Here is a 21,129-nt window from a genome sequence, read left to right as displayed (position 1 = left end):
GCTGGGGAGGGCACCTGCCCAGGCTCGGTCCTCCGAGCCACCCTGTTCCCCACACTGTCCCTGCAGCGGCTCCTGTGGCCCTTAGCTCTACGTGGAAAGGACTCTCGCCTCCCCCAGGTCAGCCGTGTCCACTTTTCTCTCTGATACCAGTCAATGCCCTCATGTGCAGACTGGAGCTCTGGGCCCTCCTGCAGCCTCCGCCTGTGGCCGCCCCGCCCCGGGGAACTTCTCACACTGGGGGAACTTCTCACAGCCTGCCGTGCTGGCCCCAGCCCCACGGCTCTCCCTCTGTTTGCTCTTGATAACATAGAGACACAACTCACACGCCACGCAGTCCATGCACGTAAAATGTGCAGCTCCGTGGTGTTACACTTACTCAGAGCCGTGCAGCCGCCACACAGTCAGTGAGAGCATGTCGTCGCCCCCAGGAGAAGCCGCGCACCTGTCAGCAGCCGGCCGCCACCGCCCCCGGCCGCCAGCGGCAGCGAGTCCACGCTGCGTCCCCGTGGACTTGCCCGTTGTAAACATTCCACACGCGTGAAGTCGCTCAGTGTTGTCTCACGTGTCAGTGTTTCATTGCCTTCGCACGGCCGAATAACATTCCGTTCTGCAGGCAGACCGCTTTTGCGACCACTTGTCAGCTGATGGACATTTGGGCTGTTACAAATGATGCTTCTGTGAACCTTTGCACACACCTTTCTGGGGGGGCCTGTTTCTCGCTTCTCTGGGTGGACACCCGGACATGAAACTGCGGGATCGCGGCTCTGTTCGCCCTCCGAGGAGCCTCCCTCCTGTCTTCCACAGCAGCTGACCATCTCACACGGCTGCTGGAGGGCCGAGGCCCCGGTCCCCCTGCACCCTGCGTCTTTGTCACCACGGTCACGAAAGGGTGTGAAGGGAGTGGCTTCTCACTGTGGTTTGGACTTGCGCTTGCCTCCCTGATGCTAATGGTGTTGAAATCCTTTCATGTGCTTATTAGTCATCCATATTTTTTATTGAATTTATTGGGGTGACATTAATAAAATTATAGTTTTCGACCACATGTAATTTATAACTGTTGTCTTTTTTATTATTGAGTTGTAGGAATTTTTAAATATATTCTAGATATAAGTCCCTTACCAGATACATGATTTGTGAATATTTTCTACAAGCTGTCTTTTCACATTTTTGTTAATTTTTTTTTTTTTTTTTAATTTATTAAAAAATTTATTTTTAGAGAGGGGAAGTGAAGCAGAGAGAGAAGGAGGGAAACATCAATGTGTGGTTGTCTCTCATGCACCCCCTACTGGGGACCTGACCTACAACCCAGGCATGTGCACTGACTGGGAATCGAACCAGAGACCCTTTGGTTCGCAGGTTTGCGCTCAATCCACTGAGCCACACCAGCCAGGGCTCTTCTCACTTTCTCGATGGTATCTTTTGACTCACCAAAATTCCAACTTTCACCAACTCTGATTTATCTCTATTTCCATTTGTTACTTGTACATTTTGTGTCATATAGAAGAAATGGTTGCCTAATCCAGGGCCACACGGATTTACATTTTCTTGTAACAGTTTTGTGATTTTAGCTTTTATGTTTAGGTCTTTGATCCAATGCGACTGAATTTATGCATATACAGTGTAAGCTGAGTCCAGTTTTATTCTCTCTCATACGAATATTCAGCTGTCCCAGTGCTGTTTGTTGGAAAGACTATTCTTCACCCCGTTGAATGGTCTTAACACCCACGTTGAAAATCGCTTGGTTGTAAAGCAAAGGTTTATTTCTGGACTCAGTCTCACCCCACTGGCCTACAGTCTGCCCTGATGCCAGGACCTGGCTGGGTTGACCACTGTGACTTGGTAGCACATTCTGAAATTGGGAAGTCGGAGTCCTCTTCCTTGGTTCTCCTCTTCAGGACGGTATTGGATGCTCTGGGTCCCAGAGCCGGCTCCCCTCCCAGCCCCCGGAGGAGCTCCAGCAGCTCCGGCCACGCGGGGCGGTGAGGCCGACAAGCCCCTGGGCATCTCCGCTTCCTGCGCTGCTACTGCTCCCCGAGGTTCCTGTGGGGCCTTCCCCTCATCTCCTGCGGGCGAGACTCTGGGCCCCTGGCTGCAGAGTCCTGGGTCCCAGACGACATCCATCGTATGACTCCCTACTCGTACAGACGTACAGACGACGGGACGACACTTCTGCTTCCGGGAGGCCGGGCTGTGCCCTCCCTCCCTCCCTCCCGTGGGCCGAGGGCAGGACTGGACAGCCGCCTGGGCAGACTCGGGGAGGGCGTGCCGGTCCCGGGGGAGCACGGGCAGCTCCGCCAGGCTGGGGCTGGAGCCTGTTGGCGAGCCGCAGGACAACGTGAAGGCTCTGAAGAGGCTTCAAGGACAGGGGACCCTGCAAGTGGCCTAGCGGACGGGTGGCCGGCAGAGGGCCCCGCCACACCCAGGCCGCTCCCTGAGTGCGGCTCCCCGCCCCAGGGGCTACGGCTGGCCTGTCGTGGGCTCAAGACTGGGACTCTTGTCAAGATGGGGCACTGGACCCTACGGGGGATAGGGACCCTGCTCCCCTCTAGACGGGCACTTGGGCTTCTGGGCAGGGGTGCTAACCAGCCGATGTCCTAGGGGGGCCACCAGGATGCCTGGTCAAGGGCAGACGCGAGTACATTCTCAGGTGGTGAGGGAGGGGACCAGCAGCAGGGAGGCTCAGAGCAGGGCACCCGAGGTGATGTGCACGGGTGACAGGGAGGCCTGGCAGGAAGGCGAGGGCCTGGGCTTGGGGGGACATGGCCACGGAACACCAGCCACGCAGTACAGAGTGGAGGCCCCAGGGGGCGGCGGCCGGAAAGAATGACTCAGACGAGCCCACGGATAACTTAGTTTATGAGTCAAGCCAAATGCAATGCAAAGTTGTTTTTGCTTTTTTTTTTTAACCAAAATAAATAAATCAGATCTGTCCCTGTGACAGGTGGGGGCGGCCCCACCTGGCCCTCCCCTCCTGACCAGCTTTGGCCCAGGAGAGAAGGCCCCCCAGGGTCCCCCTGCGGGAGGGACACGGGAGAGCGGGCCGGGCCGGGCCGGGCCGGGCTGAGGGGACCCCGCCCTCCGGCCCCACACACGCCGGGCCCGGGCCCTCCGGGGCCAGGCAGACGCTGCGGAGAGCAGCCCTGCCCTCTCCGAGCCTGGGCAGGCCGAGGCCCTCCCCGGCCGACTGGCCGGCCGCCCCGCCCTGCCCCACGGGGCCCCCAGGATGATGGCTCCTGCTGGGTGTCTGGGGCCCCACCCAGCAGGGACCCACCCGGGGCAGGCGTAGGGCCGCTTGCTGGGTGGGAAGCCCCACGAGGCTGACCGGGGGGTGAAGCTGGGAGTGGGGCAGCTGACCCTCCCAGGATGCCCGTGGGGCTCCCTCTCCTGCTCCCACGGTCTCCGCGGAGGCTGCGCAGGGGACAGCAGTCTCGGAGGCCCCGGGCACGGGGAGGGGACGGCGACCCAATGAAGTGAGCGAGGGGTGCGCGGCGGCGCGTGGGCAGAGGCGTGGGTGGCGCTAGGCACTGCTGCGTCTTCTTTAGTGGGGGGGCGAGGGCGGTGGTGGGCGTGGGGGCCGGCGGCCTGGCGGCGTCTAGGAGAAGTTCTTGAAGGCGTCCAGGTCAAAGGCCGTGTCCAGCAGGCGCTGCAGCTCCGTCACGTGGGTCTTCTTGTTGCCGGTGGCTGGGGCTGCCGCCGGGTCCCGGCCAGCGTACCTGGGGGCGGACACAGAGCGGTGACGGCGAGGCCCTCCCGAGGCCGGCCCCTCTCGCCCTCCGGCCCCCACGTGGGCCCGCGGCCTACCACACGGGCTTGGCGCGGCTGATGGTGGTCCGCAGCCGGGGCTTCACGTAGTCGTAGTAGCCCTGGTTCTTGTGCTCCTCCTGGCACCAGGCCAGCTCGGCGTTGGGGTACTTCTGCACCTCCTGCAGCAGCAGGTCGAAGGGGAACGGCGACAGCTGGGGAGAGGGGGGCCGTCAGGAGGGGGAGCTCTTGGCGCCGGGGGACGGTGTCTGGGCGGGGGCTCCGGACCCCAACGCCCGAGGAGGGGCCTCAGCACCGGCCGTGCCGCCCTCACCTGCTCAATCCTCGTGATGGCCACCTGCCCCACCATGTCCCGCGCTTTGCGCTCGCGCGTGAGATCGTAGTACACCTTGCCGGTGCAGAACAGGAGTCTCTTGACGCTTTCTGGGCTCTGCGCTGCGGGGCCGTCCTCGGGGATCACCCGCTGGAAGTGGGTGCCTGCGAGAGAACCCCCCAGACTGGGCTGAGGATGCGGGGCCCACCCAGGCTGAGGGCCGCACGGCAGGGCGCAGCCACGGAGGATGCGAGCGCATGCGGCTCAGAGGGGGGGCGGTGCCCCCACCCCGCCAGCCTCCGAGGGCAAGGCTGGCCCAGGCGGCGGCAAGGCCACTCCCCAGAACAGCCCGTCCCAGGCGGCAGGGGCAGCCGCGTCTAGGAGCGTGTCTCTGGGCCGCCTGTCCAGGCCCCTTGGGCGCTCGCAGACACGGAAGCGCCCGCACAACCACGGTGCACGGCCAGAAGCCCAGGGCTGGGGCCTCGCCCGGGGGCGCAAGGCTGACTTGGGGAAGCTGCGTCCAAACCAGGGGTTCACCGCAACACGTAGGGCTGGAAGGAAACCACCCCCACGAATGGCGGCCGGTGAGGAGAAGCGGCAGTGAGCACAGCGCCCTGTGGCCAGAGACGCCGGCTTCTCCTGGGAGCCTGGGAGCGAGACACGGGCGCCCGCCCTCCGCCTGCCCCCAGCGGAGCACGCAGGCGCTGGTCAGAGCGCTCCGCGAGGAGAGGGGACCGACGGCATCCGAACAGGAAAGGAAGAAGCAAAACGGTTTGTAATGACACGATCTCGTGTGTAGGATATCCCCCAAGATCCCACAAAAAGTCGCGTTAGAAAAAATAAACACATTCGGCAAAGCTGCAAAACAGACCACCAGCACCCGGAACCCGGGTCACTTCCGCCCACGAACAGCGCCCGCCCGAGCGCGCCCCTGGGGCAGCACCAGAGAGAAGCAGACCCGCGGGAGGGAGCGGCCGGGAGGGTGGAAGTCTGCACACGAAACCACACACGTCCCCGAAGTGAATCACTGCGATTTCGGGACCGTGAGATGCACTTTTCCTGCCCGCAAACTCGGGAGGGAGAGGGGGCGTGTCTTGCAGTCCAAATGCAGCCTGCCTGGCTCACGGCAGTGCCACGGGGCCACAGGCCATTAAACGTTTCAGCACGTTTTTTGCTTCAACACTTTCCCCCATTTCCCTCTAAAACCTGGGGGCGTCTTATGGTCCTAAAAACGCGGGGAGACTGAGAAACGGGGGACACCTGTGGGCACAGGCTGGAAGGCTCACTACTGTGCAGACCTAATACTGCCCAAAGCCACCTATGGGCTCAACACGACCCCGGTCAAAACCCCCCTCTCCTCTGAAACAGAAGAGCCCCCCCCCAGGACTCAGGGGCTCTCCAGGGCCCGGGACCACCGTGAGGAGGAAGGGCAAGGCTGGAGGGCGCAGGCGAGGCGCAGTGGCCAGCAGTGCGGTCCCGCAGCCCAGGCCGGCCCCGTGCACGCGGTCAGTGACTTCCGGCGCAGTGCGGGGGGGACTGCGCCCCCACGCGGACGGGGCAGGACGCCCACGCCGCGTGCCAGCGGGAGTGAGGACGGACTGAAGGCGAGAGTGCGGAGCTGCGCCCACAACCCAACCCCCGCGAGGGCTGGCAGGGCACGGCCGCCCAGCCCCAGGCTCGGCGACGGCACAGACGAACACCCCTGCCGTCCCGGACACGGAAACTCCGTTCAGCCGGAGACAGTGCGCAGGACGGGGGGGCACAGGGCGAGGCCGTGTCCGACAGGCGCCCCCACCAGCAGAGAGCGGAACCTCAGCGACAGATGGGACGCGACCGAAGAGGGGGAACGGCTTTGAACAGACGTTTCTCCAGACACACGAACAGCCGGTGAGACGCGAAGAGGAGCTTCCCGACCACCGGTCCGGGAACCCTAAATCGAGGCCCACTTGGTGAGGCCACTCACGAAGAGTGAGTGGGATGCCACTTCGTGGTCACTAGCGGGGCGGGGCTATTATCGCAAGACACCCGGACTCCGCCATGTGCCGGCCAGGACGTGGGCAACAGCTGGGACGCGGAGCGGGGCGGCCCCCGCGCGGCGCTCCTCGGAAGGCGGGACCAGGACGCCCCGCTCCCAGTGGGCGCGCACAGCAGCCGGAAGGGGGTGACCGGTGTCCGCTGACAGGTGAGGCACAAACACAGCGTGTGGTCCGTCCACATAGGGGCACAGCTCGGCCGTAAAGGAAGGAGGGGGTTCTGGCAGCTGCCGCGACACGGCCAACCTCGAGGACGCGGCGCCGAGCGAAACCAGACCCGGGTGGGGGGCGGGGGGCGGGGGGGGGGGGGCAGACGCTGCTCAGTCCCACCCATGGGGGCCCCCGGGGGGTCAGACCCGGAGACAGAGACGAGACGGTGGAGCCAGGGGAGGGGGAGCGAGCGTTCGACGGGGTGGAGTGTCAGGCTGGACGGTGGAAAGTTCTGGAGACGACGGTGGTGGCGGCTGCACAGCGATGGGAATGTGCGTGCTGTCGCCGAGCCGTGCGCGCGCCCAGGGCCCAGGCGGCGACGTCGTGTGCGTGTCACCAGGGCAAAGAACCAAAAGACACGGCAAGCCAGAGGTTCACCTCTGCTGGAGCCGGGCTGTCACCTCCCACCGTGGGCTGGGGGGTGGGCTCAGCAGGCCCTGCCCGCCGGGCCCCCTCCGCCCCCGCAGGCGGCCCTCAAGACCACCTGCCTCGAAGGGGGCGGTGCGCCAGGCGAGGGCCACGGGGCCGCCGTGTTCGGAGGTCTTCACCCGACGACCAAAAACGTGGCAACAGCCTCAGCGTGAGCCCCAGAGCCCCCCAGAGCCCCCCAGAGCGGCAGCCAAGACCCCCGAGATGCCGTCCCCGCACCCACCTGGAAGCATCTCGTCGAAGCTGGTCCTGGCCTCAGGATGCCGCAGCAGGGACTTGGGGGTGAAGATGATTAACTGGAAAACAGGACCGCAAGCTCACGGGGGAGCAGGTGCCGAGGGCTGAGCACCGAGGTGCTGCCCTCCCGGCTCTGGCTGGCGCGAGGCGCGAGCCGCGGGCCAGAGATGGGAAGAGGGAAGAGACCGATGATGCTGTTCCCCCGCCTGCCTCCCCTCCACGCCGAGGGGCTGGCCTGCTCTCCCAGGCGTCCCCCCCACGCCCCACCCCAGCCTGCTCGGATCCCCGACCACCCCCTGCGCGGGACCCAGGAAAGAGCCCCCTCCTCCCTTGGCAACCCCCGCTTGGCCTTGCCCTTTGACCTGCAGCAGCCAGGGGTGCACCCCCTCGGGGCCTCCGCACGCTCCCACTCACCCTGCGATGCCCTGCCCAGGCAGCCCGGGCTGGGGCCCACCTGCCTCCCAAGCTCAGCGCCCCAGCGTGCCCACTGCCCACGCGTCCCTCTCCCTGGCCAGGGCTCCCGAGCGGGGGCGCCACTGACCGGCTTGCGGAAGGGCAGCAGGATCTGGCGGCGCAGCACGTGGAAGAAGTTGCCGGGCGTGGAGCAGTTGACCACCACCCAGTTGCAGTCGTAGAGCTGGCCGATGTCGAAGTTGTCCTGCTGCAGGTCCTGTGGCGGGAGGGGCGGGGCGCTCAGGGCCCCGCTCCCCCCACAGCAGTCCCCCCACAGCAGTCCCCCCACAGCAGTCCCCCCACAGCAGCCGCCAGGCCGCCAGCCCGGGCTAGGCCTCCCTCCGGCCCCTTCAGACACGCCCCGGCCTCCACGTCCCTGTGATCGCCCCGCCCGCCCGCTGCCTCCCACCGCGACGGTTGCCGGTTCTCAGGGGTCAGGGGTCAGGGGTCGGGTTCGGGGCAGCCCCCCGCCCCCACCACGCCGGGCGACGCGCGGCTCACCGGCAGGACGTCGGGGTCATCGTTGCACATCTGCAGGAAGCGCTCGGGCCGGGCGGAGGAGTGCTCTGGGCCCTGCGGGCAGCCGGCAGTCACAGCCCGCTCCTCCCGCTCTGCGCCCCACGGGGGCTGCTCCCTGCCGGCGGCTGGACTCCCCCCCGCCCCCTCCCCCCGCAGCACAGGATGCGCCCCTGCCCGGACAGGCCCACCCGGGCTCGGCGGGCGCCAGGCTCACCATGCCCTCCATGCCGTGGGGCAGCAGGAGCACGATGCCGTTCTGCCGCACCCACTTGGCCTGCCCGGGGCAGATGAACTGGTCGATGATGCACTGGGCTGTGTTGTGGAAGTCCCCGAACTGGGCCTCCCAGAGCACCAGGGCGTTGGGGCTGGCCATGGCGAAGCCCAGCTCGAAGCCTGCGGGGCAGCGGCGGGGCAGTGGTGTCAGGAGAACGGGGGCGGGGACAGGGCTCAGGGAGGCGGGGTGGGGCGGGGGGGGGGCTCGCTCGCTCACCCAGGACGCCGTACTCGGACAGCGAGCTGTTGCACACGGTGTAGGGGGCCTGCTGGGGCCACAGGTGGTTCATGGGGATGCAGGTCTTCTTGTCCACGTTCTGGTCGTGGAGCACGTGGTGGCGGTGGCTGCGGGGTGAGGGCAGGGGTCAGAGGCGGGACCGCTGCCTCTGCCCGGCAGACAGCCGTGAGCCCGCGCGCCTCACCCAGCAGCCCAATCAGGGCCGGCGGGTTCTGGGTTCGAGTCACCAAGCCGGCAACCGAGCCCTCGTGCTTTCTCCCGGAAGAGAACGGCCCCCGCCCCCCCATGCCCCACGCGTGGGGGCCCGGCCGCACCTGAAGGTGCCCCGCTCCACGTCCTGGCCGCTCAGGCGGATGTGGATGCCCTCCTTGAGCAGAGAGCCGAAGGCCATGTACTCCGCCAGGGCCCAGTCCACGGTCCTGTTCTTCACCATCTCCCCCCGCGTCTTCAAGATCCGGCTCAGCCCTGCGGACACAGGGGCTCACCAGCGGCCCCGATCTCCCGAGACAAGGGCAGCCCCGGGGAGAGTGGGGGAGGGAGCGGCCAGAGCGGGCTGTGACAGCTCAGCCCTCGCTCCAGAGCCGCCACGGAGGACCACGCGGGGCAGGGTCGGGGAGCGGAGGGGCCCCTGCCCTCGGCCCCAGCCGGGGATGGGGCAGGGGCCACAGCGCACGGGGTCGGGCCCAGCGGGGGGGACCGTCCGCTGCACTGGGCCCCTGGCCAGGGCGGCGCCCTCACCCCCGTGGATGGTGAAGTTCTCCACTGGCACGGAGCTGGCCACGTTGCCGATGTGTGTGAGGATGTCCTCCGCCAGGCCCGTGGAGGGGCAGGTCATGCTCCGGGGCTGCCCGTCCAGCGTGAAGAAACCTGGGGCAGAGGACACGCTGACGCCTGGCCGCACTGGCGCCCACGAGACGCCGCGCAGAGGCCCGGGCCGCACGCCCTCGGGAGGGGTGTCGGGGTCTGACGACGGGGCCTCAGGGTGCCGGGGGCCGGCCGGCGATGCCTGCGCTCACCAGGCCACGGGGAGTCCAGCCAGTGCTTGATGTGCAGGATCTTCTCGTCCTTGGACCGGGCGAAAGCCTCCTCGCAGATCTTGTCGTACTTGGAGATCTCCTCCTGCGGGCGCGCCGGCCGGCGTCAGGGAGCTCCGCCTGGCCTGGCCCGGCCCGGCCGGCCCCAGTGCACGGCCCATGTTCCCAGCAGGTCGGAGCCCCGACCCCACCCACTTTCCCACCTCGGGCCGGCTCTCCCGGCTCCTGCGGCCCCCACAGGGCCCCCCGCAGCACGCGCCGCCCTACACCTGCTCCGACGCTGCTCGGGGGCCTCCCTCCCTCCCCTCCCTCTGCGCGCCCCCCACCGGGACCTGCATCGCTTCTCTCCCAGGCGCTCCACCAGGCCCACAAGCGGGCCCCCCCTCCCCGTGGAGGTCCCCAGGCGCCCGCACCTCCCGCACCGGGGACACACTTTGCGACTCTGCCAGCGCGCACCGGGCCGGGCCTCGGGCCGCGCGGGCGGACGCACCTCGTACTCGGGCTGGTTGACCACGCCCTGCGACACCAGCAGCTCAGCGTACTTCTGCAGCACCGGCTTCTGCTTGCGGATCTGCTTGTACATGAGCGGCTGCGTGAACATGGGCTCGTCCATCTCGTTGTGGCCGTTGCGCCGGTAGCACACCTGGGGACGGCGGGGGCCGGCGGGGCGGCGTCAGGGAGCCGTGTCGTGCCCCTGCCCCCGCAGCTGCACTGTCGCTGCGCGAGGACGGGGACCCAGCGGTGTCCTGGGACGGGCCCAGCTGCCTCCCTGCACGGCCGCCCCGCCCGGGCTGGGCTCCCGGGGGCCCTCCAGCGCTGGGGCCCCGGGCCGGGCGCTCACCAGGTCCACCACCACGTCCTTGTGGAAGGTGCTCCTCCACTCAGCGGCCACCTTGCACACGTACATGACGGCCTCGGGGTCGTCCGCGTTTACGTGGAAGATGGGGGCGTTCACGACGCGCGCCACGTCGGTGGGGTAGGGCGAGGAGCGGGCCATGCGGGGGTCCGTGGTGAAGCCGATCTGCAGGGACACACGGTCTGGCCAGGGGGCGGGCAAGACCAGGGGGCGGGCAAGACCAGGGGCCTGGCCCCGGCAGGCTGCGGTGGGGGAGGGCGTGGCTGCCGTGGCTTCTGTGGCCTTCCCACCAGGCTACCTGGTTGTTGACGACCACGTGGACGGTGCCGTGAGTCGTGTAGGATGGCAGGTCGCTCAGATGGAAGGTCTCGTACACGATGCCCTGGCCAGCAAACGCGGCGTCCCCGTGCAGAAGGATGGACATGACCTGCAGACACGTGAGGGAAGTCGCAAATCCAGCCCCATCCTGACCACCTTGTCTGCAGGCCCACTGCAGATCAAGTCACAGCCCACTAGTCAAAAAACGTCTTCTGAGCCCTGGCTGGTGCGGCTCAGTGGGATGAGCGTCTGTCTGGGAACCAAACGGCCGCCGGTTCGTGAGCAGTCGGAGCACAGGCCTGGGACGTGGGCCAGGGCCCCGGGGGGTGGGGGTGGGGCGAGGGAGAGGCAGCCACACTGTCTCTCTTCCTCTCTCCCTTACCCTCTCTCTAAATAAATAAAACCCATAAAAAAGCTTTGAAGCGAACCCATTTCAAAGTTAGAAAGAAAGTGGCAGGAGAGCACCAGGACCCGAGACCCTGCCCAGCCCCTGGCCTGCCAGCAGCTGATGCGCATGGCCCCGGAACAGCCCGCAGGAGCCCCCGCTGGGGAGGCCGTGCTGGCCCGGCGCCCCTGTGGGTGCGGGGCCTGCGGGAGGGCCGCCCCTGCCCCGTCCTGTCCAGGCCCCACACTGGCCCTCAGGACCAGCCTCAGCGGGGGCTCGCGGCACGCCAGGACACGCCTGCGCTGGCCTGCCCCCTGCCCCCCTGCCCGTCTCCCCCCGTCAACTCGCCGCGCCTGCTGGGGAACACGGACAGCGGCAGAGGGGAGGGAACCTGCGTTCTGTCCTCCGAGGCCCGTGGCACCCTCACTCTTCACCCTCTGCACGGACACGTGCTCCCGGGCCTCAGTGTCACCCAGTAGGGGGAACCTGACCTGTCCCACTGCCCCGGACACGACCGGGGGCCCTGGCTCACACTCGGACCCTCCCAGGAGCTGGGCTGCAGACCGGACAGAGCGCCACCCCCAGGCCCCAGCACAGAGCTGGGGACAAGCGTATGGCTGTACTCACACAGACTCCCAGTCTCTGCACGGGCGGCGTAGCCACGACACCTGCTGCCCCCCCCGCCCCAGTCCTCCCGGCTGCCCGCCCGAGTCTGGGGGCACTAGCCAGGCCCCCAGGCTGAGCTGCCCTGAGTGTGCGGGTCACGGTCCCTTCTGCCTCCCGTGCCCACTGGGGTGTGGTCATCAGAAAACCTATCTCACTGCTTTTCTGGATGCTTCTAGCGCCCCAGCTGCGCACGGCCTGAACGGCTTTTGTCTGTAGTTTAGGAGCACCGGAGTCACACGGAGCCTCCTGTGACCTTGTTCCTCTCCGGACCCCACACGTCCCTCCAGGAACAGCAGTGGACACGCTGGAGGTGGAGGTGCTGGTCGGCGATCCGCCCCAACCCCTCCAGGGCCACCGCGCCGGGGGCTGCGTGGGAGGCAGGTGCCTCCTGGAGTGGGGGGCACTGCCCGGGCCCCCCAGCCTGACACCCTCGCCGGACCAGGCTCGTCCTCTGCAGCGGGTGTCCTCTGCAGCGCTGGGGCCGTGTCCTGGGGCCAGGGCCGCCTGGGCCGGGCCCGTCGCTGCCGGTGGCAGCTTCTCTTCTCAGGCGCAAGCACAGGGCCAGCCGACTCCTGGGGTTTCAGGGCAGAGCCCTGTGAACTGACCCTCTGTCCCACCCCCGCTTCCTCCTGCAGAGACGCCCTCCCCGCCCCGCTCCCTGTCCGTCAGAGCTGAGGGCCCCCTGCTCCGCGGACGAGGGGCGCCTGCCTCTCGCTGCGCTCGGAGCCGGCGCACAGCGCTCCCCACGTGGCGTGCTCCCGGCTTCCTGCACGACGCCCTCCCTTCCGGAGGGAGTGGGAGCTAAAAGCAGAGCGGCGGCGCCAACTCCGCACCCCCAGAGCGCACGCCGACGCCGGCACGCGCGGTGCACTGCCCGCGTGGCCTCAGGGTCGTGATCTGACAGACACGGCGGTGGTCAGGTCCCGCACCAACCGGTGCTCGGCGTTCACGGCACACACGGCGCCCACCTGTGCGTCCACGGTGCCTCCCGCAGGCTCCTCCACACCTGGGAAGGCAGCCCACCTGCTCGGCGGATGCGCCTCCGTCCACAGCGACGCCCGCGACACGGGCCCCACGCGCACACGCACACACGGGGGGCAGACGGGCCCCCGCTGCTGCCCTGCCCGGGCCTGCTCACAGGCCTCCGCTCAGGTCCAGACACCGACGCCCCATGTGCCCGGGGCCGCGCGCCGCCTGGGCCCTGTGGCCTCACCTTCTTCCCCTCGGTGTCCCCGCAGTAGAACTGCTCGGCCTTGGTCTTGCCCATCACCACGGGGTCGGCCGCCTCGAGGTGCGAAGGGTTCGCCACCAGCGATAGGGTGATGTTCCTGTCGGTCACACGGTTGATGCGCCGGTGGTACATGCCCAGGTGGTACTTCACGTCCCCAGAGCCCTGAGGACAGACGGTGGGGGCTCGGTCCTGGGCGGCACGACAGCCCTGCTGGGACGCTGCCCGGGCGGCCGTCCCTCCACCCTCCCGCAGGCCAGCCACTGGCCACCTGCTCGGGGAACGGGGTGCTGCCCCCCGCAAGACTTCCCTGGTGGCGCGGGCTGCAGCCGCGCCGACTTCCTCCTGGAAGCCAGGCTCACCTCGTCAGCGGCCTCCAGCTTCGAATCGAACTGGCAGAAGATCTGCTCCAGCTCCTTCCTGATGACGTTCGCCAGCACGTTCAGCCGCCCCCTGGGACACGTGGGCGTCAGCAGGGCGCGAGCAGGGCCCCAGCAGGGCCCCAGGGACCCCTACCTCCCCTGAGCGGTGGGCAGCACCTCGGTTTGCTGCCCGAGAGGCACTGAGACCAGAGCTGGTGGGGGACACCCCCCGTCCGCTTCCCCGCACGCGGGCACAGCGAGGCAGGAGGGAGGTGGAGCTGTGTCAGCCGCTGTCACGGAACAGCCCTCCCTCAGGCCGGCCCCGCCACGCTGCGGCTCTGGCGCGCGCGCAAGGCTGGCACCCCTGCCGGCAGCCACCCGTGGCCTTGGGCATGACGGCCGCCCGCACAGCGAGGGCCGCGGGGGTCAGGGGTGCCGGGAGGGCGGGCTGGCCGGGGGGCGGCACCTGTGCGGCATCCCCATGATCACGTAGTCCACGCCGTTCTCGCTGGACTTGTCGATGATGGTCTTGAGGGCGGGGATCAACACCTCACAGCCTTCCAGGCCGAAGCGCTTCTCGGACGACCACTTGCGCTGCAGGAACTCCTCGAACCTGGATGGGAGCCGGCGGCCCTGAGCAGCGGCCGCGGGGCCGCCCCGCTCCCCAGGGGCCGGGCCCCCCCGCCACAGGCCGCCCGGCGCGCAGCCCCCACCTGGTGGACCGCACCAGCCGGGCCAGCAGGGTGCGCTTCTCCTCGCTGGTGAACTGCATGGCCCCGGGCGTCTCGAACTTCTGGCGGATCCACTGGCACTGCTCCAGGTCGTTGATGAACATGAACTCCACACCGATGTGCTGGCAGTAGGCCATCTGCGCCACACACAGGGGAGTCCCCCAGCTGGCCGCTGCCTGCTCGGCCACAGCTGGGAGGGACAGGGCCGCCCCTTCGAAGGCCCCAGAGCCACTGCGTGCGTGCGTGCGTGCGGGGGGTGCCCTGCCAGCTCAGTGCCCACTGAGGCCAGAGGGGAGGAGGGAAAGAGGAAAGTGGGGGAAAGGAGCGACCCCACAGCTTGGGCTCGTGTGTTTGGGCCAGGCCTGCTCATGCCGGAAACAAACTCCCACTAGGACTGGAACCCACAGAAAATTTTCTCCTTCTTATGATTCATTACAAAAAGAAAAACCAGCCCTGGCTGGTGTGGCTCAGTGGACTGAGCACCAGCCTGTGAACCAGAGGGTCGCCAGTTCAATCCCCAGTCAGGGCACAGGCCTGGGTTGTGGGCCAGGCCCCCAGTAGGGGGCGCATGAGAAGCAACCACACGCTGATGTTTCTTTCCTTCTCTTTCTCCTTCCCATCCCCTCTCTGAACAATAAACGAATAAAATCTTTGAAAAAAGAAGAGCCGTAGATTTTCATTTATCAAAAGAGCAGAAAGAGGTTCCTTTCCCCTTACAGTAACAAAAAGGAGACAAAGGAAACCGCACCCACTGGGAGGCTTCCCGGGCCGGCACGCGCCCCTCACCTCCAGCCGCCGGATGATCTCGCGCAGCGGGAGTGCCGACTCCTGCCCGCCGATGAACGTGGTGGTCGGCAGGTGGAAGACCTTGTCCAGGTCGGACTCATCCAGGCCGTAGAACCCTGCAGGGCGAGGAGAGACGGGCACAGCCGCACAGGGGGCACAGTTCGTGACATGGGGGAGGGGCTCCCCAGGGGTGAGACAAGAGAAGAGGAAAACCATAAAAAGCTCTGATTTGTACAAACAATATTTTACTGCTAGAAACACAGATTAGCAACAAATAGAAGCTGAGAATTTTACGGGGAGTTGTAGGTAAATGAGGATCAAGTTCAATGTGCATCCGTTAGTCCAGGGCACCAATTACTTGTGATTTGGAGAGAAGAGCATCTCAAGGCCCCACGGACACCAGACAGTGTTGGTCTGCAAAGGCACTGGGTCGGTCAGTCAGAGAGCAGAGGAGGAGCAGATCGGGGTGGAGGGCTGAGGCAGGAAATGAGGAAGTGGAGCAGAAGGGGCCGTGAGTCTCCTGCGGCGGCGACACTCGTGTGCGGCCAGTGACAGGGCTGGGAGACGGAGCAGCCGGCTGCCTGCCTGCAGGAGTGCGGCAACCGCTGCACAGCGAGGGCCGCACAGCCGTCCCTGCACCTGGGGATCCCGGCTGCACGCTCTGGACCCGCTCTCCCGGCCCAGCCCTAACCCTTCACCTACGGAGGACTCCGGCCGACAGCCTCGGTGGGACCAAGGGCCCCGACTGATGGCCGTGGCCACCCGAGCACCCGCGCGGCGTGGGCACCTCACGCTGCTGGGATGGGAGGGAAGGCCCCCTCTCGGAGGCCACGTGCTGGTCTCCAAGGGCAGAGACTCAGAGGGGAACCGCCAGGGACACCGCGGAGTGGGCTCCCACCCCAACAGAGGCCTGTCCTGCTCCTGAATTCTCGGGTCTTTTGAGAAATCAAACCCACAGGGCCAGTCTCCGGGCAGGTGGAGAAGACTCTCCTCCCTGTTGCCCATCAGGCACACCTAGAACTCAGACGCCACACGGCAGACGACCGGAAAAGGGGGAAGGAAGGCGGAGCAGTGGCGCCCGGGTTTCCTCCTGGGCCCCATGTCCCCGACCTGGAGCCAAGAACCTGGAGCCTGGAACCCCTTCCGGAGCAGACAAGCCCCACCCACAGCTGCTCCCGCAGACGCCCAGGAGAGGGCGGCCGAGCTGCACGGACAGAAGCTGCCCGAGCCACACCCCCGTCATCCCGGAGGCGCTGCTGCCCACACTTCGACCTGCAACCCCTGAGGGCTCATCCCCTCGGGGGGGGGGCGGCGGGGCGGTCAGGAGCCTACCTGCGCCCTGACCCAGGATTCCTATCCCTACCCGGGAGTGACTGGATGCCCTCCCCACGGAGTGGCGCTCTGAGGAGGCTGCTGAAACAGAGGGCGAGGGGAACCCCAAGTCCCCCCCTTCCCCAAAAGTTCTGGTTTCAGACGACAATCACTCAAACAAGAACAGGAGCCTATGAGACCGAACGGGACAATCCACAGGGACCCAGATGGCAGAAGTGTCTGACAGGCAGCTCAAGGAGCCACTGTGACACGGTTTCAGCAGCAACTAGAACATGACAGAGACCAAAGGAAAAAAATTAAGACTCAGCCAAAACAAAACAAAACAAAACAAAACAAAACACTGAAAATACAAAGAAAAACCAAACAGGAAATTTTAAAACCCCAAACTACAATAACCCAAGTCTGAGCTCGGTGGGTGGGCTCAGTGGCAGAACTGGAGACGAGGGAAGAGAAACGAACCCACCGACGGGACAGAGACAGGGGCTGGAGGAGGAGGCCGACGGCCGTGGGGACGCCGACACCCACAGGAGGTCGCCCGTCCGGCCGGGGACCCTGCAGGAGCAGAGAGAGGGCGGCCTGGAAACTAACGGCCGGAAATCTCCCCAATACGGCAGAAGATGAGAACCCACAGATTCAAGAAGTTAAGCAAACTCACAGGATAAACCCAAGCCAATGCACACCCTAACTAAACCTCTGAAAATTAAAGAAAAACCCTTGAAAGAGGCCACAGGAAAATGACAACTGGAAGGAAAAACAACCCAAGGGACAGAGGACTTCCCCTGGGAAGGGCCCAGGCCAGGGGGTGGCGGCGGCGGCACCGAGCGGGGAGCTGGAAGACAGGGGCCAGCTCGCAGGACCCGGTCGGCTGACGACAGCCTTCAGGGGAGACGGCAGCTGTGCCCGGGTGAAGGGCAGAGAGAACCCGTCCCCCGAATGGACGGCCACGGGACGTTCTCGGAACAGAAAGAAAACGATGTCAGAGGGAACCGCCGACGCCAGGAAGGAGAGAAAGACGGTAAATCAACAGGCTCTCCTGCTCCTCTTGGGGCTCCTAAATCACGTTTGGTGGCTGCAGCGGTTCCACCGGTGACACCGGCCGATGGGGTTCCAGACGCCAAGTGGAGGAACCGTGTTGGGAGCCAACCTGTAAGCCCCCCAAGGCTAAGGCTGAGTGAGAGACTTTGGGACCATAAGCCACTAAGGAGACAAAGCTTGTCTCCCTGGCAGGGGTGCTGCCTCTGCCCCTTTTACTTCACCCTGCCTGGCCCCAAGGCATGACCGGTTAGCCAATGACGGGTATGATTCCTCAAGGGAGGGATGACCTGAGATAGGCATGGTCAAAGGTGCCCTCAGAGAAGGACTTGGGGGAGCTACAGAAAAAGGGGGTGATGGACCCTTGCCCCTCAGCTTTGACACAGCCCGAGTCCTCATGCTGTCTGTAAGAAGTCTCCTGATCTCTTGGCTGCCTTACTTCCCCTGCCCGACTTAAGCCTGAAACAATGCCGGGGGTGGGTGTGGCCCTGGGCTGGAAAGGGTGGGTTCCCTGGGGTGATCAGGCCTAAGAAAGAATCCACAAAATCCTGTGAAACCTGCTTTGCTAAGAATACCCTCAATTTAAATGATGAGGGTCCAAGCACAGAATGAGTTTGCTTCCCCAAAGTTTCATGGCCCTTTAGCTAGCTGACCCTGACTGAGAATAGGCCCTCACAGTTCTTTGAATGTTACCTTACTGCCTGATCCTCACTGCCTGACAAGGACTGAGCTTTACGTACGTGCCCTGGGTTCCTGTGCAAACCAAATCCAACAAAAGCCCATGGAGGAACAGGCTCCCGGCCCTTCTCCTCTGAGAGGTCAGCCACCTTTCCTCCCCAAGCAGATCGCGTCTTGGTGGACTTGTTCTCATCCGTGGTGGGGGCGGGGGCCTGCGGAGCCCCCCCAAAGAAACAGTTATGGAGCTCTGCTGTCATCGGAGCCCTAGGAGGATGATTCCAGCAGGAGACCAGGGCACAAACGTGTGTACAACGCCACACTGACACCGCCACTACAGACTGACAAAAAACTGGAGATCCCCGGAGATGTGATAAAAAACACTACACGTAAAGGGAAATAACTTAAACTCGCGGGAAGTGGCGAGAAAGGAAGCGGAGGAATGAGGCGGGCGCACGGCAAACAGAGACTGAAACGGCGGACTCGGGCCGGAACGCAGCGACGGTCACGGGAACCGGAAACGACCTCGACGCGCCGACCACGGACAGAGCTCGGCGGAGGGGGCTACACAGGACCCGACCGCACGCGTGCCCGCCTACACAAGCCCCTGCAGGCACGCGCCGACACGGGCAGACTCGGACACGGGCCGTGGTGGCGTGCTGTCGTCCGACGACGTGGGCGTCAGAGCAGAGAGTCCCCGGAGTCGGGGAGGGACGCTGCGCACGGGAAAACGGACGGCCTGCCGGCAGACCCGCGGCCCTAGCGCATGCGCACGCGTGCCAGGCGGCGGGGCCGCAAACACGTGACCCGGAAGCCGCCGCTGGGACCGGAAGGAGGGACAGACAAAGCCGCGGCTGTGGTCGGACACTCGGCACGCTTTCCCAGTGACCGGTTGAACAGCTGGACAGGACACCGGCAAGGATGGCCAGCGGGCCGCCGTGGACCTTCCCAGGGCACCTCGCCCAGTGCCGGCAGGGCTCACACTCCCCTCGAGGGTCCACGCCGAGGCAGGCAGCGCATCGGGCCCGGGACCCACACGCTCGGCACTCGCGGCAGACGCAGTCGGCGCAGAGCGCTGTCCGGCCGCAGCGGGGTCAGACTGAATTGCAGCGACAGGAAGACGAGAGAAACGTCTCCAGGTGCTTGGAACTGAATGGCCCCCTTCTAGCTAACCCCCGGGCCGAAGAGGTGGTCTCGGGAGACACGGACACACGGGCGGGACTGAGCGTGGACTGAGCGACGGGGGAAGCACGGGGCACCCACGTCTGCCGGGTGGCGCGGCTGGTGGGGGGGTGGGACGTGTGCAGGAGGGGACAGAGGTCTCTGCTCTGCACCGGAGCTCCCACCGTAAGGACCCGGGAAGAGCAGGAAAACAGACAACGACTGCAGAGAAGTCAGGAGATGGAAATGGTGAAGACGAGAGCAGAAACCAATCGGAGGGAGGACAGGAAAACGGGGGAAATCAGCAGACTGGGAGCTGGTGCGTGGACCGGCGACGGCACCGAAGCCCCTGCGAGCCTGGCGGAGGACGAGCTGCCCAGCCGCTGGCACGACGGTGCAGCCGGACCACGGACAGTGGGGCGGGCTGCTTCCAGAGCCACACAGCTGCCGCGAGGCAGCCAGCAGGACATGGACTCCGAACAGCGCTAGGGACAGGGGACAGGAAGGAGCAGAATTCATCGGAACTCCTGAGAAGGAGATCTGCAAACTCAGTTGGTTTGGGGGAGAACACTGCCAAATGTTTGCACGAGGACGGCGCACAGTCCCTCCCAGGACACACGGCAGGAGGGAGAGTCTTGTCTGACGGAGGCAGAGTCGCTGGGACACCAACAGGGCGGAGACACAAAAACAGGGCGGAGAAACCACAGACCCACGTCCCTCGTGGACGGAGACGCGACAACCAAGTGGGCGCAGCGACGCAGGGGAAGGGTCACACACCGCGACCTCGCGAGGCTTGTTCCAGCAGCCCCGGGCTGTTCAACGTCTGAAAACCAGCCGGTGCGACCCGCCACCCCGTCAGGCTAGGTGAGAAAGATCACGTCACCGCGTCAGCAGACGCAGAAGAGGCGTCAACAAAATCCAACACCTGTTCGCAGCGAAGAACCGCCCGAAACGGGAGCGGCGGGGAGCACCAGCGCCTGGGTGAACCCCGCAGCCTGAGCGCCCCACCCGCCCGAGAAAGGGATGGGGACGGGACGGGGACGAGCGCCCAGTCTCCCGCACTCCCAGGACACCGTGCCGGAGGCAACAGCCAGGGCGTGGAGGCGGGAGGGAACCAGCAACTGTCCCTCTTTGCAGACGACATGAGTGTCTATCTAGAAAATCCTAAGGAACTAGAAGAGACATCTTGGAGGAGGGGGCTCAGCACAGTCACAGGTACGACACACACATGTCACTCGTGTCGCCCGATGTCAGTGATGACCACGTGGGCAGTAAAACTAGAGGGTAAAAGAAGAAACCCACGGGGCGCTGACGAGATGAGCGCAGACCCCGGGGCCGGAAACCGCAGAGCAGAGGCGGAGACGTGGAGACGGGACCGACGGAGACACGGGGGCTGAAGCCTGCCTGGCGACACGACCGAGACGCCAGCTCTCCCTGAACTGACCCCTGGGCTGGACGCCGTTCCTGCCCATCGGCCAGCGGGCTTTCCACAGACAGGAACCAGCTCGTCTGAAGCGTGTGCGGGAGGGCCAGGCCCCGGGACAGGGGGCACGGTGCAGTGGTCACAGCTGCCCACGGGGCGGGGGGGGCGCTGCTGCGGCAGACACACGGATGGGAGGACAGCGCCGACCGCAGACAGGCAGGCCCGGCGCCGGGCCGGACCCCAGCCCGAGTGCAGAAGCAGCTCGAGGAGGGGAAGACTGGCCCAGCCACCAGCGCTGGCGCCGGCAGACACCGCAGGTAAACCCCGCCCTGGGCAGACAGATGGAGCCCTTCCTCTGAATCCACACCTTCCCAGAAATTGACTCAAAACGGACCACAGGTTCACACGTCCAGTGCAGAACTATGAAGCCGCGAGACACACGCACAGGACAGCGTCTCGGGGGCTGAGCACTAAGGGACGCACGCTGGGCCCCGAGCCCACGAGCACGGCCCGAAGAGGGAGAGCCGACCCCTGGGGCCCGTCAGAACGGGAAGCGCCTGCCCTGCAAACAACCCGTCAGCCCCAGAAGCAGACGAGCCAAGGGCCAACGACAGGCCGGTGCCGGGGCCCGCTGAGGGCAGGAGGGTGTGCGGCCCGGCAACGACAGGGACGA

At 65.7% G+C, this 21,129-nt stretch overlaps 1 protein-coding gene across 2 annotated transcripts in view; it reads right to left on the bottom strand.

Annotated features, from left to right (window-relative positions):
* Window positions 1-2,837: 2,837 nt before the first annotated feature.
* Window positions 2,838-21,129, bottom strand: part of OGDH (oxoglutarate dehydrogenase) — a 43,025-nt gene continuing 24,733 nt past the window's right edge. For both annotated transcript variants that reach the window (XM_045828580.1, XM_045828579.1), the window contains exons 5-23: window positions 14,834-14,949; window positions 14,030-14,184; window positions 13,783-13,929; window positions 13,317-13,407; window positions 12,940-13,119; window positions 10,656-10,784; window positions 10,343-10,522; window positions 9,992-10,144; window positions 9,484-9,586; window positions 9,206-9,334; window positions 8,782-8,932; window positions 8,447-8,574; window positions 8,171-8,349; window positions 7,939-8,010; window positions 7,526-7,654; window positions 6,971-7,043; window positions 4,076-4,239; window positions 3,802-3,956; window positions 2,838-3,713 (exon numbers count right to left, since the gene is read on the bottom strand). In XM_045828580.1, coding sequence (XP_045684536.1) covers window positions 3,593-3,713; window positions 3,802-3,956; window positions 4,076-4,239; window positions 6,971-7,043; window positions 7,526-7,654; window positions 7,939-8,010; window positions 8,171-8,349; window positions 8,447-8,574; window positions 8,782-8,932; window positions 9,206-9,334; window positions 9,484-9,586; window positions 9,992-10,144; window positions 10,343-10,522; window positions 10,656-10,784; window positions 12,940-13,119; window positions 13,317-13,407; window positions 13,783-13,929; window positions 14,030-14,184; window positions 14,834-14,949 — 2,555 coding nt within the window. In that variant the 3' untranslated portion in view covers window positions 2,838-3,592. The remainder of the gene's footprint in view (window positions 3,714-3,801; window positions 3,957-4,075; window positions 4,240-6,970; window positions 7,044-7,525; window positions 7,655-7,938; window positions 8,011-8,170; window positions 8,350-8,446; window positions 8,575-8,781; window positions 8,933-9,205; window positions 9,335-9,483; window positions 9,587-9,991; window positions 10,145-10,342; window positions 10,523-10,655; window positions 10,785-12,939; window positions 13,120-13,316; window positions 13,408-13,782; window positions 13,930-14,029; window positions 14,185-14,833; window positions 14,950-21,129) is intronic.

Source organism: Phyllostomus hastatus, unplaced genomic scaffold, assembly GCF_019186645.2.
Source record: "Phyllostomus hastatus isolate PE091 unplaced genomic scaffold, TTU_PhHast_1.1 phas_scaffold_78, whole genome shotgun sequence".
Taxonomy (NCBI): Eukaryota; Metazoa; Chordata; class Mammalia; order Chiroptera; family Phyllostomidae; genus Phyllostomus; species Phyllostomus hastatus.
The sequence above is the reverse complement of the archived record's forward strand: the minus strand, read 5'-3'. Positions and strand labels throughout refer to the sequence as shown.